The following is a 17,387-nucleotide window of genomic DNA, read 5'->3' as shown; positions in this document are numbered from 1 at the left end:
GCCATGGTTACAGGGTGACGCTCTCTCTCTGCGTGTTTTCTGGGTGAGAGAGCGCCTTTTTGTTGTTGTTGTTGTTGTTGTTGTGCAAAGCTAATAGGCAGAATGCTACAGGTATAGCTCTAAAGAATGTAGCATCATAGGCAGTGTAGTCCGTGCTGCAGGGAGAATGGACTGCCATACCCGTTATGTGTCTGTGAGCGCGAGGAGGGAGAAAAAGGAAAAGTACGAGTTGTCATCGAGCAGAAACGGGAGCTGGAAGCATGTAAATATAATAATAACCACTGCAGCCAAGAAGAGTGCCTGACGAGCCCAGTTGTAAGTAAGCTATTAAGACTCGACTGTACGCTGTGTTCGTGTTTTCCTCCGAAACAATACGTTCCGTTGGAGCAGCCTTTCAACGCCTCTCTCTGTCTCTGGCTAACAAAGTTGACCCAGACAACAAAGTAAAGCTATTTTTCGGCTACGAGCCCGACAGGAACCCACCATATTAGCCAGAGGTCCCTTTCGGAGCCGCGGACCGTCAGTAACAGTAATAAATCACATTCACGTAGTTGTAAACAGCATATATTAAGTAATCCAAAGTATTCAGAATATGTTACTCTCATTGAATAACGTAACGGAATACGTTACAGAATACATTTTGGGGCATGTATTCTGTAATCTGTATTGGAATACATTTTAAAAGTAACCTTCCCAACACTGATTGTTATTGTGTCCCTCATCGTCAGACTTCTTGGAAACTTGTGATGTCATTCAATGCGTTTAAAAAGTGACACAGCAAAGATAACCCTGTGAAACTCTCTAGCCCTGCCCCTTCTGCAATTTGAGTAAGTGCTAGACAAATAAGAGAAACCTTTACCTCAGTCAGAGAAAAACCTACTTGATACACTTGTTGCTCAGGGATTATTATTTTTTATTTTTTTAAATTTGGCTTCAACAGTCACGTGGTCCGAAGGAAGAGCTGGCTTGACTTTGGAATGTAATGATCATTATCATGATCTCAGATCTGTGTGTGAATTTCCATTTTCAAAAAAGGAGATACACTCAACAACTCCCCAAAACACAATAATACTCCGATTTATCAGAGTCACAACTCCTTTACAGTCAAATAGCTGCTGTCATATCTTATTTAAGTCAATGAAAGGTTTGAACGTCATGTTCAGGTGAGAAGTATTTTATGTCATGTGGACTTAAGTGTAGTGTTTCGTCAACACTAAAGATTTTCCGGTTTTTCAAGGGAAACTCCCCACACAACAAAGGCAGCAGAAAACACGCTGGTCAGGGGTCAAATATATTATCTATTAACTCAAAGGATCTGTCTGCAAACATACACGAGGGGGAAATTTCCTACACTTAATAGTTCATCTAGTGGACCAACACTGCAGGAAAGAATCTCATAACTATTTTGATTATGGCTACTGTGTGTTTGTTTTATTATCTGAACAAATCATTGAGTTCCTTTAATTGTCATGTCACTGTTTGTTAATCAGTTACTTTATTGTAGAAGAAAATGAATGGGGGGAAATGAAAACTAAATATGAAAGAATTCCATGTGAATGCAAAAAAGAATCCCACCACTTAAAAAGACATTAATCCCTATACATTTTAAGCTTTAATGTATCTTGTTTGAAGTACTAAATTTAAGCAAAGAAAATTTAACCCATGAACTGATTTTCATGATGTCCAGTTAGTTTGGATGGTTATTGCCCATCCAAACATTTGCCATACCTCCTGCACAGATGAGGTATGGCAAATGGTATGAATACAAAAAAAACAAAACAAAAAAAAACCCACCAAAAAAAACAAAAATAAAAACCACGTGGACACTGCTAACATAATGGACAGGTTTTTGACGGGGCTCCCACATAAACTCAAAGCAGAAGATAAAGCATCGACGAATATGTTTCCAAACCAGCTTCCTTCCAAGCCAAATACTAGAAAATAGGATGAAGCATATCTTTCTATTGGCTTCACCTGCACAAGTGCCAAGGTAGGTCTCCCCGGCAGAATTAGTTTCCCCTGCATCGGGAGCACACACTGGGCTGGCCAAATCCTGACAAACAGTATCCCACATTCTGGATTTTTAGTTCACAAACACTTCTTACTTCTTGACTAACTTAGGCTGACCAACCATCCTCTTTTCCCCGGACATGTCCTCTTTTCACATTCTGTCCGGGGCGTCTGGGGGGATTTTCGAGATTGATAAAAATGTCTGGGTTTTCCTATAGGCCTACAGAGGACCCATGTGTTTGACGTCATCCCCGAGCTGCTGCTTTGTGAGCGCTTGTTCTGCGCTCACAGATGGGACAGACAGCGTGCAGCAACACGCCTAATGATGTTTAAAAGATCCCAAAGCGCAACTGCATCTTTTCAGATGAACTGCAAAATAAATTTCTCTCGTGCTGACACAGTGCTGGTAATTTTTCTTATGCAGATGAGGCATTATTTCTGTACTATTATTAATTCCAGAGGCTTTTATGTTATTTTTTTTTTTGCACTTGTTGACTTGTAAAAGCCTATATGACACTTTTTATTTCACAATTCATTAACTTAAACCAAAAGCTTAAATAAATTTTACATGACTGTGTGGTACAATATTTGGCTGTATTCCCAGTATATATACTGTACAACTGCTGACCAACTAATTAACTTTCAACTTTCTTTTACGCTTTGCTCAGGTGGCCTCAGTAATTCACATGATGTCTTAATGAGGTTTCCCACATTGGCCCCCGTAAAGATGTTAAATGGACTAGTTCCTTTATAATGCTTTGTAACTCTGCCTAAGCGCTCAAATCTATGTCCACTTTTTTCTATGTTCATTCATTATCTTGCCCAAGGATACTTGGGCAAGATAATGAATGGTGGTCCCTGGTTGCAGACTACAGCAACCAGGGACCACCAACTTTTCAATTAATAGATGATACTAGTAGACACTTGAACTTGGAAAGTAGACACTCTACCTCTAACCAATGTGCAATCACACTGTAATCTCAGATAAAATGCATTGAAATGTAATTCTGGGGGAAGATCCATAACATATACATATACTTTTCTGTTTTCCCTTGAAGATGACAGATTAAAAACAATCCCTTCCTGGACATTTAAAAAGCACATTTACAACTTCAGCTGACCTCGATAGTTCAGATGATGGTGCGGTGGGGCAATGTCTACATGAGGCTTTTCTGCCTTGCTTGAGCAAGTCCATTCACACATTTATACAGTGCAATTTTTTAAGTTGTAGGTTTTTTAAGCACAATCATTGTATCCCGATGCCTTGTAGAGTTTGACCTGACTGCATCATTAAAAGCTCACATGGGCCTATGCCCTGCACTGTTTTCTGGTGTTTATTTTTGTTCATAAGCATATTGACTTGAGCTTGATTGAGAGTAAGATAGGGATTTTTTTTTAGTTATAAACTAGTAACATTTACTTATGCACTGCTTAAAATGACATAAAAAGTAATAATGAAGTTTTTACTTTTAGTTTTCATATATGAGGCACATGGTTTTGCTTCTGAATCCAGCGTTTGGGTCCTCTTCTCCTACACCGTGACACATACAACCCAGCAATCTTGGAACGACACCACCACATGTAGGACACTTACAATATTTATATTTAAAAATGTATATTTCCTGACCCGTAGTGAAGTGTCAGGTGTGAATGAAGCGACTTTCAGAGATGACTCTTTGAAGTGAATAACGAGAATCAGTTCCTGCCTGGGAGCCTGAGACACTTTTCTTTTTTTTTTCTTCCTCTCTCTCTTTTTTTTCCTATTCAGGTCATACACGATTGGTCAACTGCATGATGTGTGATGACGTCTGAGTGTTCACACCAAACAGTCATTGGCCTGTACTGAGCAGAAGGGAAGGAGGGGAGGTTACAGACACACCACAAGCTCATTTCCCTCCCTTGTGCTTCTTTGTACGTGTAAATGAGAGAGAGAGAGAACATCTGATACAAAGAAAACATTCTGGAAACTTGAGAAGATGACTGACGACAGTAAAATTTCAACCCCCTGAGAGAGAATCCTCTCCAAAACAGGGCAGTCAAAGACAGAGAGAATAAACGGGATCAACCGCTTAAAGCTGAGGGACTTGGCTTTTCTTATGTTAGATTTTATTTTGTGATAAGCTGTCCTGTTTCACTCTAGTAAAACAGTTAAAGGTTAATAAATATTAAGTATACATGGATCTTTTTGTCAAATTCAGATGTGTGCTTGTTTGTGTACTTCAAAATTTATTTTTTATGATCATATAAATAGTAAACATCTGATATAATGTCTGTTTTGTATACTAGTCACTCATTTTACACATAGTTTTACTTTTAAGTTTTAATTTAATTTTTGGTAATGAATTAATTTAAGAAACAAAAAATGTGAAGAGCCACCTGGGAACCAAAAGAGCTGAGCTATTAGAAGAAGCTGGTAAGTCACTAGTGAAACCCGTCACAAAAAGGTATAGAGTGCTGCAAGAAAAATCGGCCTTGCAATTTTGTTGGTTGCTACCAGATTCCTGCAGTCATGTGATAGTTTGATTTTATCATGAAGCTGATCATCAAGAGCAGAATAGGTATTAAAAAAGTCCTTCTGAAAGTTTTGATTTAAATAGCTTAATGATGGGGACATTTTAGACTAGAGCTTGTTTTTTGAATCTATGCCACACAAAGTTTGATGGCAAAGAGAAAGTGGACCTTATCAGCTGGAGCATTTCAGCCACCATAGTGCCAGAGGTGTCATACAGATTATAGTTTGTATTTTCTAGTTTTTACTTTTGTTTTTATTTAGTAAGTTTCAGAAAAAAAATACAGAAACTAATAATCGTATCTGTTTACCACTTTTACAAAATCGTTTCAGTTAGTTTACATATTTTAAAGTCTATTTTGATTTTTTAATTTCAACTAAAATGTAATTTCACTTATTTGCATTTAGTTTGAGTTATTAATTTAGTAAACTATACCATTATATATAGCGTTATAGTTTGCTATAACTCTGGACAGCATTGATTTGAAGTTTAAAGACATTTCACAACATCAACTGTTAAAGTCCACGATAGCATATGACCTTAAGGACATTTCATGTAAGATTTAAACTTCCAGTTTATCAAATATCAATTTGCCAAGCACAAGCAGATGGATGTTTGTGTACTTTTTGACATTATTTAGCTGTTTGAAATTTGCATTTACAATTAGCAGCCCCTTCATAATAAGTACATATGTTTGTCCTTGCTTCTCTTCAGTAGCTCTAGCTAACTGAGCATGTTTTACTGTTTTTTGGTCTCACTGCTTTAAAAGTACAAATTACTCTCTATATCCTTGTTCCAAGAATTTTGAATTTATTTGACTGCAGTAAAATAAAGTCTTATGTGCTATAAATTATTTTCACTGTATTTGGTTTTTATATTGGCATTATTTTTGTTGTTGTTGTTGTTGTTGTTGTTTTTTACAGTCCATGCACTCCTGTTTGTAGATGATCTCACTCTAAGACTATATAAATAATTTTACATTTTGTGCGGAGTGTAGGTAAGTTAGCCCCTCTTGTCGTCACACAATGACTAGGCTATTCTTTAAGTGAACACTGAGTAATTTAAACTGGTTCTTCTGAAACTAAAGACCATTGTTATCATCTGCCTTGTGTTCCAGACTACCTCGAAACATGTAATTTACGAGCCCAAGAATTTCATTACAGGTAAATGTGGCTACACTGTTTATCTGTACATGACAACAAAACTTGAAACTTGATACTTCAATACGCATAATTTTCTCTAATCAGGCAGATCGTGAGGAGTGCCTCAGACTCAAGTCGCCGCAAGAATGGAACTAAACAGCTGAGAGATCAGTCGCAAGATCACAACAATTTTTTCATTAAGTCCATATCCGCTGAACTGTAATCTAAGAACCACACGGTCCATTACCTGCTAAACATCATGAAAAAAAAAACAACATTTTCTATATTTGAGTGGCATGCCAAAACTCAATCTACCTATTACTTCTTGTTTGTTCAAAAACATCACATGAGAAGAGCACCAGTATGGGAATCAGGACCCCACAAATCATTATTCAGAAAAGGAGACTAATAATGTATTTTATTGGCGAGAAATAAACGAAGCAAATGTTCACCATTCAATCCATTAAAATGATTATCATATGAAATAAAAATTGGAATAATGTGAACTGAGCTTTTCAGCTGAGCTTAGGATCCAATGCTAAGACTTACTCTTAACGCATACATGTTGACCTACTAAATGGTAAAGTAAAATAATAGGGACCCCTTTTCCCCCACAATGAATGAAATCATTGTTTAAAAACTGAATTTTGTATTTACTTGCAAGTGCCATGTGTATGCCAATATTTAAGACTGCAACATATGATATTTGGCAATGACTACTGAGGGGAAAAAAACTGTAGAATTTATGTACTTTAACTGATAATTTTTTTTCAAATGAAATTTAACAAAAACTTTCCTGTTAATAAAGTAGAATAAATGAGTAAAAATGGAAGTTTCAAAGGAAAGATGAAATATTTATACTGTAAACAATTTTCAGTAGTATGAGTATTTTTTAAATAGGAGGCAAAAGGCTGTCAACCACCTACAATTCCATCTTAAGATATTTCCTCAACCACCCTCAGGACCATCTCCAAAGGGGACGATCCCTTTTAGAGATTTTTACCCTGAACTCTCTGCCAGGTTTTATAACTGCTGAAGCGTTTTCTGATTTGTGTGTGTAGTTGTTAGTTTAGTTTGTTGATCTTAGTAGTTGTATAGTTTGTTTGCTTCATGTTGTGATTTTTTCTTTCCCCCCCCCCCTTTTTTCTTCTTTATGTTTCTTTATTGAATCTTTGTTGCAATGAAGACGAAAGGGAGGACGTAAAATAATAGAGTTGATATTTTGATTTCTCTACATACACGACAGCTGTGACTAGGAATTTCTTTCAATTTGGCTGCAACAGTCATGCAGACTAGAAAGTATTTTTTTGGCTTTGAGTAATCAGAGTCACTCAAATCTCTTCCACTCTTATGAATATTTCAAGAAGAAGATACATTCTGCAATTCTCAAATACTCAAATACAATGACATTAATCAGGTTAACATCTCATTTATAGTTAAATACTGTAAGCCTATATAAATAATAAAATAACTTTACATTTTGTGTGGAGTGCAGGTAAGTCAGCGAGTAAACATTTTTAAAGACATTTAAGCCCCTCTTGTCATGATACAGTGACTAGGCTATTCTTTAAGTGGACATTGAGTAATTTAAACTGGTTCTTCTGAAACTAAAGATCATTGTTTTGTCTAACTTGTGTTCCAGGGTATCTGGAAATGTGTAATGCCATTCAATGTGCTTAAACAGTGACACAGCAAAAATAATCATGACAAACTATTGAGTTTTACCCTTCTGCCAACTGAGTCAGTGCTGGACAAATATGAGCAAACTTTGCCCCAGACACAGAATAAACTAACTCACACATTTGCTCCTCTCCATATCCATCAGCTGTGATTGGAAATTTCTTACAACATGTCATTTATAGTTACTGATTGGATTTATTTGATTTTTGTGTGCCAGTGTCATTGTGACATCACATTCGTTCCAAGGAAGGTACACATATAAAGTGCTGGCACTGAATCCAATACAATGAATTTAGTATAACAGGAACTAAAATAGTGAAATATAACTTTCTCTAATCAAACAGGCAGATTGTGCGGTACCTCAGAGTCAGGTTGCCACAAGAATGTAACTAAATGACTGCAAGATCAGTTTCTACTTGCAAGATCACAATAATTTCTTCATTTAGTCCATCTCTGCTAAACTGTGATCAAAGAACCACAGGGTCCATTACCTGCTAAACATCATGAAACAGTGTTTTCTATATTTAAGTGGCATGCTTGCATATGTTTTCATTGCCATGCCAAAACTCAATTTATCTATTACTTCTTATTTGTTCAAAAGACCACATGAGACGAGAATGCCAGTATGAGAAGCAGAACCTACAAAGCATTACTCAGAAAAGGAGAGTAATAAAATCTTTTATTGGCTATTCAAACCATTAAAATGATTCTCATATGAAATAAAAATTTGAATAATGTGAGCTGATCGTTTTAGCTTAATCTCTTACCAAATGCTAAGACTTACCCTTAACACATATACTTTTTTCCTGCTTGGCCTTGAAGCTGGCAGATTACACATGATCCTGGAGAAAAAATTGTGTTTTAAATGATGCAGATGTGAAGAAATTTGGAATCAATTACATTTTCTTATAACATCTTAGGACAAGTTAAGAATACATTTTATGTAAATGAAAACAAACTTAACAGTAAACTGTTCAAATTAGAACAGTTATGAATACCTTTATTTAATTTTGTTGTTTATCTTTTGCTTCGCTTTGCAATTTTATCTCTTTTATTTTTTATCTCTACATACACGACAGCTGTGACTGAAGTCAAATTTCAAACTTCAAATTTGGCTGCAACAGTCACGCAGACAGAGAGATGAATTGGTTTGACTTTGGTGTCCAGTGATCACGATCACTGTGACCTCAGACCTCTTCCACTCTTGTGAATATTCAGCATTTAGAGAAGTCTATTCCTAGTATGGTTACTCCTCGTAGATGCAGTCACATGTTGTTAAAGCCAATGAAAGATCTGAATGTCATGTTCAGGTGATAAGTATTTAATGTCATGAGGGCTTTTGTGTATTGTTTGGACAGCGTTAAAAATTTTCCTTTCCCAAGCGAAACTCCCCAAACAACAAACGCAGCAGTAAAACAGGCTGGCCCACTGGTCCTAGCATCATATATAAACCCACAGGCTCTGTATGTAAACATACACAGATGGGGGAAAATTCTCACAGTGAAAAGGCAAGCTGGTCAACCAAAGTGGTAAGAAAATTTTTATTTAATTTTAAAACGTTTTTTAGTCATTATAATTTGTTTTCGTATTATGTAAAAAAAATCTTCAGTTTGTTCCTTCACTTGTTATAGTGTTGTTATTTTTTTAACTATTTTTTGTTGTTGTAGACCTACAAATACAAAGCGGAGGTAATTTTCACTTTTTTCCCTCAGAAACTGCTGACATGAAACTCGAGTTGCTTGTTGTGGTGGCTGTGGCAGTTCTGCTGCCCAGTTTTTCTGAGAGCCGGATCGTTTACAAATGCGAGCTCAGAGAAAAGCTCGGTGAAATGCTTGATCTGCCCAGGAGACTGAAGGAAAGAACGTTGGCGACAGGTGAGCTCAAATGTGCTTTGGGTACTTAGCAAAGAATCTTCATAACCTTCAGAGTCAAAGTACAAATCACTTTGGTGCTCATGAAAATCAGGATCAAAGCTGTACCTTGGCGGTACAAAATTATTTAAGTTGACTGCTGCTTGATTCTTCTTCTATATTTGAGGAAAACATTAATTGCATTTGATATATCTGATGACATTACTTACTGTTTACTTTAAACATGCAAATACAGAATCAGTAATAAAGCTTTATCTTAGCTGCAAATACTTTGTGAAGTAATATTAGCAACATGCAATTTTTCTATTTAAATGTCTTTATCAACTGCATCAATAATGTAATTGTAAAGTGAATTTTTTCTACAACACCGAGGATAATAACTGAAAAAGTAGCCACCAAAGTAAAACTTTCTTGTCCTTGTTTGTGGACATGAATGGTTTGTTGCAGTTATCTGTGAAGTACAAAGGAGGTCTGATCTGAACACCAAGTTAGTGAAGTCATTTGGCAAGTGCATCTCTACCGCACCAAACCCAGCGGTGGTCACAACCCCCTCCACAAGCGGAGGCAACAATACGATCACTGGAGCAGCCACAGTGACAAACACCAATTCAACAACCATAGACCTGACCAGCACCACTACTGCTACTACTAACACTATAGCTACTGCCAACTCCACCATCAGCTCAGGGAACACAACCTTTGTGTCAAACAGCACAAGTGGCGTGAAAAGACGAAGGCGTGATGCTGATTCACACAGTGAGAAGGGGAAAAAGTTTAGTGAAGAGGAGCACAAGGATGACAGTGAAATGGAAGACGAGGATGAAACGAGCAGTGAGGACGATGACGAATCCAAAAACCTTTATGGGCTCTTTCAGCTGTCTGACAGAGAGTTCTGTGATTTGGGATTATGTCCATCCAAAAGTATGTGCCATGCCTCCTGCACAGGTGAGTCCTTGCAAACAAGCAAACACAGATTTACTGTTTAAATGTTGCTTTTTTATTGTGTATATTAAAAATGGTTTCTTTTTTCCTTGCAGCTTTTACTGATGATGACATAACTGATGATATTGCTTGTGTTGTCGAGACTGGTTACTGGAAGTAAGTTTCTGGAAAGCACAACACAAATAGGTCAGATAAATAACCAAAGCTTTGAAAAAAATGTCATATTATTGTGTGATACATTAATTTGCTGATTTATTCATAATATCCATATACTGAAAAACAGCTAAAAAATTCAGTAAGGTGTTGGGCCATAATCACGTCTCCAAAGCATTTAGTCTTTAACACTGCTGCAAGGATTGAACACCATTATTGTGTTGCCTAATAACTGCCTTTTGTTTTAATCAAACAGGGAGATCATGAAAAGTGCCTCGAAGTCATGTCGTCGCACCAGGGATTTCTTTGAGGAATGTGACTAAATGGCTGTGAGATCTTGGTTGCTACAATTTCCTAATGAGATCCACCTTCCGTGAGCTGTGATTGAGGAACCGCATGTTCCATTACCAACCAAACAGCGTTTTTTTTTTTTTTTTGTTTGTTTGGTGGATCATTCAGTAACCGTTGCTTTGTACCTGTATGTTTTAATAGTAATGCCAATAGACCTAATCAGCCCTCAAATTCCTACAAAATAATGATTACTTTTTCAAAAGTCTAAAACTCAACGCTTTACATCTATTTCTTTTCTTTCAATAAATATTGACTTGCAGCATCTCTGTGTTTGTGTTATTATATATTTATAGTACTTTTAATAGTAATGACAAAACTGCTTCAATCTCATGAAGACTACCTGTTGCTTCACGTTTATTTAACACCACGACATGTGCACCACCATACGAAAAATAACCCTGAAAGCATGAGAGATCAAATTTTGCTCCAACCAGGAGACTTAAAGGTATTTCATTAATCAGAAATAAACCAAGCAATTGGTTACTGTGCAAACCATTAAAATTATTCTCATATGAAATAAAAATGGATTAAACTGAGATATTTATACAGTAAAACCTCAGGACCAAATGTTAAGACTTACTGTTAACACATATATTCCTTTTTTCCTGTTTGTCCTTGAAGTTGGCAGATTATAAAGGACCTCTTTCCATGTGTTTCAGCTCCTATTTACACTTTGCCTCAGGTGACCTTTCTGAATGAGATATTCCACTTTGGACCCTATAGTAGTAATTATAGTAAATAGTCTAGTTCTTTTAAAATCCTTTTCTACTTTGACTGAGCACTCAAGTATAATTCACTCATTCCCACACACTGTCATATAGTGACTTTTTCCCTAAGTACTTTCTATCTGGCATTCACGTACTTATCAGCTTTCAGTTTGCCACGCCCCCTTCCGCCATGACAGTAGGCCAGACACAGGATACAGCTTCAGCTATGGTTTGTACATGTTGTCAGTTGCAACGTTAGATCACACGATCGTGAAGGCAAGAAGCTGGAAAACCCCCAAATCAAGTTGAACCTAGTAACTAGTGGAAAAAAGGTAATAGTGGTAGTGAACCAGATGAAGTTAAGGTCTGACTAACAGATGTTTCTCCTAATGTGAAGATAATTACAGCCAGACATTTCGGAAGCACAAGTCCTAATGGGGAATGTTTGCACTTTGTGAGAAATTTGTGAGAAGATTTAACAGATATCATCTTATATGCTTAGACTGTTTAGAAACAGTAGGGAGGGGATGGGGGGTGCAAATAAAAGTCATTTTAGTAAAAGGTGCGATCACACCTTTCATCATTGTGACTTCAGATCTGTTCCGAGAAACATTTTGCACCTCCTAAATACATCAAACACAAAAGTTTCAGTGAAGTCTACTCCCTCATCTGTGCCTGTATAGTCCTTTTGGGTGCGTTGACTTGACCCATATGGAAAAGAAATATTAATAACTTATATGATTTACTCATTACTTTCATATATTGTTTTAGTAAGTGTCCAAAAATACAAGTTTCATTTATATAATTTTTCAAGGGATCTTATATCTGTATTCACTCTTGTATGCTTTTCATACAAGTTTCACACAAGACAGATACAAACTTTATATATATCTTTCCCATATGGGGATGTTTAAGTCAATGAAAGCAGTGAAAGTCAGGTGTTGGATGATTTAATGCTAAATGGGCCAGGTAAAATAATGTAATCCATAAGCAATTGCATAACAATAATCAAAACCACATTTGTGTGTTCTTTCATCATCATTAAAAGATTTCCTGTGTCTCAAGGGAAACTCCCCATACAACAAAGGCAGCAGTGAAACAGGCTTGTCCAGTGCTAAAAGCCATCACATATAAATGCACCGGCTCTATCTGCAAACATACAGAGACAGCAATTTCTTTCAGTTAGCAGTCGATCAAGTGGCCCAACGTGGTAAGTATTTGCTACATTTATAATCGCAATGTTTTCATCATATTATGTAAAAAAAACATTTATTTCCGTACTTTTTCTGTCAATATTGTTTTTTAACCAGCGATTTCACTGTAGACTATAATCAAATAAATGGGTTCTGCATATAAAGAAAAGGCAACCATTTTTCAGCTCCTCTCTTACAAAAATAGACCTTAGAACAAAGTCTTGCAAAATTCTTTTACTTAATGAAAATGTATTTTATTTAAAAAGACATCACAACAATCGTTTCATTTTCACCTTTTCTGACAGAAAGTACTGATATGAAGCTCACGTTGCTTGTCCGGGAGACAGGGGGAAAGAGGCAACAGGTGAGCTTAAATGTGGTGCATGCATAGCAGCATGTAATGTGGAGAATAAAAATGAACACAAAAATGCAAGATTAACACAAAATGAAAGTGTGCTTTTAAGAAATAACTACAAAGAGCTTCATATAAAAGAGAGCAGTCTCTCTCAGGCTCCTTCAGTGTTCATTTCGCTCTTGTGAAGGGATGCTGGAGAACCTAGACCAGTTTGTCTGTTCACTTGTCTGTTCATCTGGCATACAATGAGATAAAGATTTATGGTCCCAGTGACTGAAAAACAATAGTCCCTAAAGTAACACCAAAGGCACATACATTTTGAAGGTAGCTCATTTGTCTCTGTCACTGTTGTCTTTTTATGTATTTTGGAGGTTGACGGAAGACGACTCTTATCACCTTTTTAATCTTTTCTTTCTTCCTTGTTTGCTGCAGTTATCTGTGAAGTGGACAAGATGTCTCATCTGAACACAGACTTGGTCAAGTCGTTTGGCAACTGCATCCCTGCCACACCAGAGCCAACAGCCCCCGCCGCAACAGGAGCCAACAAAATGACCAATGGAGCAGTCACACCACCAAACACCAATTCAACATCCACTGACCTGACCAATACCACTGCTACTGACCCTATTAACTCAACTATCATCGCAATGAACTCCACCTTTGGGTCAAACAGCACAGGTGGTGTAAAAAGACAAAGGCGGCCGCTCACTCAGGTAGACATGAGAAGAACAAGTTTAGTGGGGAGGAGCGTGATGACAGCGAAATGGAAGACGAGGATGAAACAAGCAGTGAGGAGGATGATGAATCCAAAGGCCTTTACGGACTCTTCCAGCTGTCTGACAGGAAGTTCTGTGATTCGGGATTATGCCCATCCAAAAATATGTGCCATGCCTCCTGTAAAGGTGAGTCATTGTTGCAGAAGGAAATTGACATTACTTATTTAAGTGTTGCTTTTAAAAATGATTGCATATTAAAAATTGATTATTTTTTTCCTTGCAGCCTTCACTGACGATGACATAACTGATGATATTGCTTGTGTTATCCAGACTGGTTACTGGAGGTAAGTTTCTGGAAAGCACAACACACACAGGTCAGATAAATAACTGAAACTTATATGTGGTGCATTCATTGTAAATGTACTGTAAAACAGTACCATCATTAGTCACCAGCACAGCTCCAGTGCTCTGTTTCATTCCATCCTTAACTTTGCTGTACAGACTGAACACCATTGTTCCCACAATATTCCTTGATTTGATCCTTTGATGATGGAAGTAGAGAATTCTCTGTGAGATGCTGGTTAGGCTTTATAAAAGGAATCAGGATCCATTTCTGTGTATGAAATTAATCACACTGAAAACTCATGTGTGCAGATTTAGCTCACTGTTTAGAGCATGTAATTCATGTGCAATATGGCCAGTGCAGAGGCCTGGGTTTGAATCTGTCCAAGGATCAATTATTGCATGTCTTTTTCCCAGCTTTCCTGTCCTTTGTCCATAAAGTGTATTTAAAACAAACAACTTAATTTAAAGAGACTAAAATAGAGAAATACAACAAAATTGTGTTGTCTAATTACTTCCTTTTGTTCTAATCAAACAGGGATATCATGGACAGAGCCTCAGATTCAGGTCGTCACACAGGAATATATTCAAAGGATGTGACTAAACGGCTGTGAGATCACGGTTTCTACTTGCAGGATCACGTCAGTTTCTTCACCAGATCCATCTCCACTGAGCTGTGATTGAGGAACTGCATGCTCCATTTTCTACAGTGCAGCAGTGTTTTGTTTGTTTGGTGCACTGATCTTTCAATAACAGCTTGTATCTGCATGTTTTAATGGTAATGTCAAGTGATGTAATCAGCCCTCAGAATCCTATGAAAAAAATGTTTGTTCTTTCAAAAGCGTAAAACTCAGCACTTTACATCTGGTATTTGTCTTTCAATAAATATTGCTTTGCATCATCTCTATGTGAGTGTGTGCTTAAATCCAAAACGCAACAGCTTCAATCTTATAAAGCTTGTCTATTACTCCCTATTTATTCAAAAGCATCACATGACAAACCATGCTTCGTAAAACGTTGTTGCAACCAAATGACTAAAAAAAAAAAATCTTTTAACAAATGAACCAAGCAATCACTCACTACAAAAACCATTAAAATGATTCTCATATGAAATAAAACTGGAATAATGTGAGGTGAGGTATTTAGAAAGAAAAGCTCTTTGTGAGTATTTTGGACCAAATGGTAAAAATCACATTTAACACATTCTGTTGACGTTGGCAGATTAAAAACCATCCCTTCCCACCTAACCTACATGTACACCTAACCTCAGGTGACCTCAGTGGCTTAAATTATGGATTATGGTGGGGTTAGTCTAAATAAGGTTTCATTTGATCATCATTATTATTATTATTATTATTAGTCACTTTGCTAAGCATGTTTTATAGGCCAATGGATTGTCATCCAAAGAGCATAAAAAATAGTTAAAATAATAGACATTTGTGGATGTGTCTGGAAAACTACTTTTCAAATTATTTGCCACTTTATAAAACGTAGCTACATTTATCTTTGTTTTCACTCGGTAGCTCTAGCTAAGCGAGGCAAGTTTTCCTGGTACTTTTGGTCTCTCTTTCTGTTCTGTCTTGAGTTGCATGTATCAGTCTCTCACTGCTGATGTGACTGTGAATGCAAGAAGATAATTCTTTTTCAGAAATGTTGGAAGCATAAGCACAAATAGGGGATTTCAGAAATGCACCTCACAGTTTCTGAGAAGACTGAGCAGATATCAGCTTGTATGCTGACATGGTTTCGAAACAGTGGGGGTGGGAGTGGCACTAAAACTAATATTAACAAAACAGGCTGCTTTAAGGCATGACTCGCCTTTTATAACCTTGTGCCAAATATTTACATTTGATTTGATTGCAATACAATTGACTCCCAGGTGCAGCATAGTGTTGCAGAGGTAAATAGTTGAGTAAACATTTTTAAAAACACTTAAGACCCCGATTTCGTCACACCGTAACAAGGCTATTGTTTAGGTGGAGTGATTGGAGCTGGTTCGTCTGAAACTAAATATCATTGTTATTGTGTCCCTTGTGTTTCAGACTTCCTGGAAGCTTGTGCTGTCATTCAGTGTGTTTAGGTAGTGACACAGCAAAAATAACCACGGCAAACTACTTAGACCAACCCCTTCTGCAATCTGTGTTAGACTGGAAAACCTTGGGAAAACGTTGCCCCAGAAAGAGAATAATATACCTGATATGTTTGTTCCTCTGCATAGACAGCAGCTGTAACTGGGAATTTCCCTAAATTCTGAATTAATAGGAGATTCAAGGAGATGTCTCTACAGCTTTCTAATAGACAAATATACTAAAGTGTATCAGGGTCATGTTTCCTGATCTGCCCGTGAATAATCCCTCTGGTTTATGTTATTTGATATTCAAGTCAAGGAAAGGTTTAAATGTCATGCTTCGTCATCATGAGTATTTTAGCATGTGGGCTTTTGTGTATGAAATAAATGCTGATCGGCGTTTCTGCCGCAAGTCCCGTCTCTCTTGCTTATTTATCTCCCACTTTGCGCCAGAAAGAGGAAACTAGCGGAGGTCGCGTTAATTAACAGAAGCACCTTTAAACTTGATCAGCTGTTGTTAGAATGTATTTAATATTAATTTCTAGTGTCAGCTGATGTTTGCTGGAACCACAGCCGTAAAAGCTTCTGGTCATGATATTGGTTTCAATATGTGGCGAGAGGGAAACATGAAGATGAAACCAGGAGATGTCCTTACTGAATCATCAGAGCTGAACAGCTGATGGAGAAACAGGTTTACCTTTTAGGCGACATGAATGAGTTGAAGGGGAGTTATGAACTGTTTCTGAGAGACAAATAGCTGGTAACTGTGCCGGGGCGGGTCTAGCAAAGTTTTGCAGGGGGGCAGGTAGGGTTTTAACAGGGAAAGGGGGACATAAAAGATATGTTTCTTTCTTATTCTCATTCAAAATGTCTAGCTTTTAACCTAACCCTAACCCTAACAAATAATTATCTGAATCTTACAACTAAAGTTTTCATCTGATGTCAAATAATTTGACAAGTTTTTTTTTTCCAGGGTCCGAACTTAATTTCTTCAGAAGTACTGTATACGATGCCAGTATTTTCCCATATTTATTTATACATATATTCATACATATTTTCTAGATTCTGTACCAGTACTGTGTATAAAATGCCATCAAAAAGTCAAGTTTTATTCTTTCTCACCTGTCTTTCTGTCTTCTTTCACTTTTTAAAGGTTAGAAAAAATAGTTTGCCCTGCCAGGCTGTTTATTGATGTGGTAAATAAATAGTTTATGAAAATATCACTAAATTTGCCATTTATTATTTTTAATATTCAGTAACAGAGGTGTGGACTCGAGTCACATGACTTGGACTCGAGTCAGACTCGAGTCATTAATTTTATGACTTTAGACTTGACTTGAAAAAATG

General features: G+C 36.9%; 1 protein-coding gene and 2 long non-coding RNA genes across 3 annotated transcripts; all 3 read left to right on the top strand.

Moving 5' to 3' along the window:
- Positions 1–8,333: 8,333 nt before the first annotated feature.
- Positions 8,334–10,923, top strand: LOC120732683. Its single transcript, XM_040030457.1, has 5 exons — positions 8,334–8,871; positions 9,055–9,216; positions 9,661–10,158; positions 10,251–10,311; positions 10,565–10,923. The coding sequence occupies exons 2-5, from the start codon at positions 9,066–9,068 to the stop codon at positions 10,629–10,631; spliced, it is 777 nt and encodes a 258-aa protein (XP_039886391.1). The 5' UTR covers positions 8,334–8,871; positions 9,055–9,065; the 3' UTR covers positions 10,632–10,923.
- A 1,460-nt stretch (positions 10,924–12,383) lies between these two features.
- On the top strand, positions 12,384–12,981 carry LOC120732687. The gene is made up of 2 exons (XR_005695627.1): positions 12,384–12,576; positions 12,865–12,981. It is a non-coding gene; the product is annotated as an uncharacterized LOC120732687 (long non-coding RNA).
- Positions 12,982–13,580: 599 nt separating this feature from the next.
- LOC120732686 lies at positions 13,581–16,758 on the top strand. Its single transcript, XR_005695626.1, has 3 exons — positions 13,581–13,816; positions 13,914–13,974; positions 14,511–16,758. It is a non-coding gene; the product is annotated as an uncharacterized LOC120732686 (long non-coding RNA).
- Positions 16,759–17,387: the final 629 nt, after the last annotated feature.

This window comes from Simochromis diagramma, unplaced genomic scaffold (genome assembly GCF_900408965.1).
Source record: "Simochromis diagramma unplaced genomic scaffold, fSimDia1.1 OVJJ01000361.1, whole genome shotgun sequence".
NCBI lineage: Eukaryota > Metazoa > Chordata > Actinopteri > Cichliformes > Cichlidae > Simochromis > Simochromis diagramma.
This window is presented reverse-complemented; position numbering and strand designations above follow the sequence as displayed.

Bases quoted from the DNA above. Each gene is read 5' to 3' on its own strand.
- LOC120732683 (XM_040030457.1), top strand. From the start codon at position 9,066: ATGAAACTCGAGTTGCTTGTTGTGGTGGCTGTGGCAGTTCTGCTGCCC. The intron at 10,159-10,250 runs GTGAGTCCTTGC...TTTTCCTTGCAG, and splicing joins GTGCCATGCCTCCTGCACAG to CTTTTACTGATGATGACATA. The intron at 10,312-10,564 runs GTAAGTTTCTGG...TTAATCAAACAG, and splicing joins GTCGAGACTGGTTACTGGAA to GGAGATCATGAAAAGTGCCT.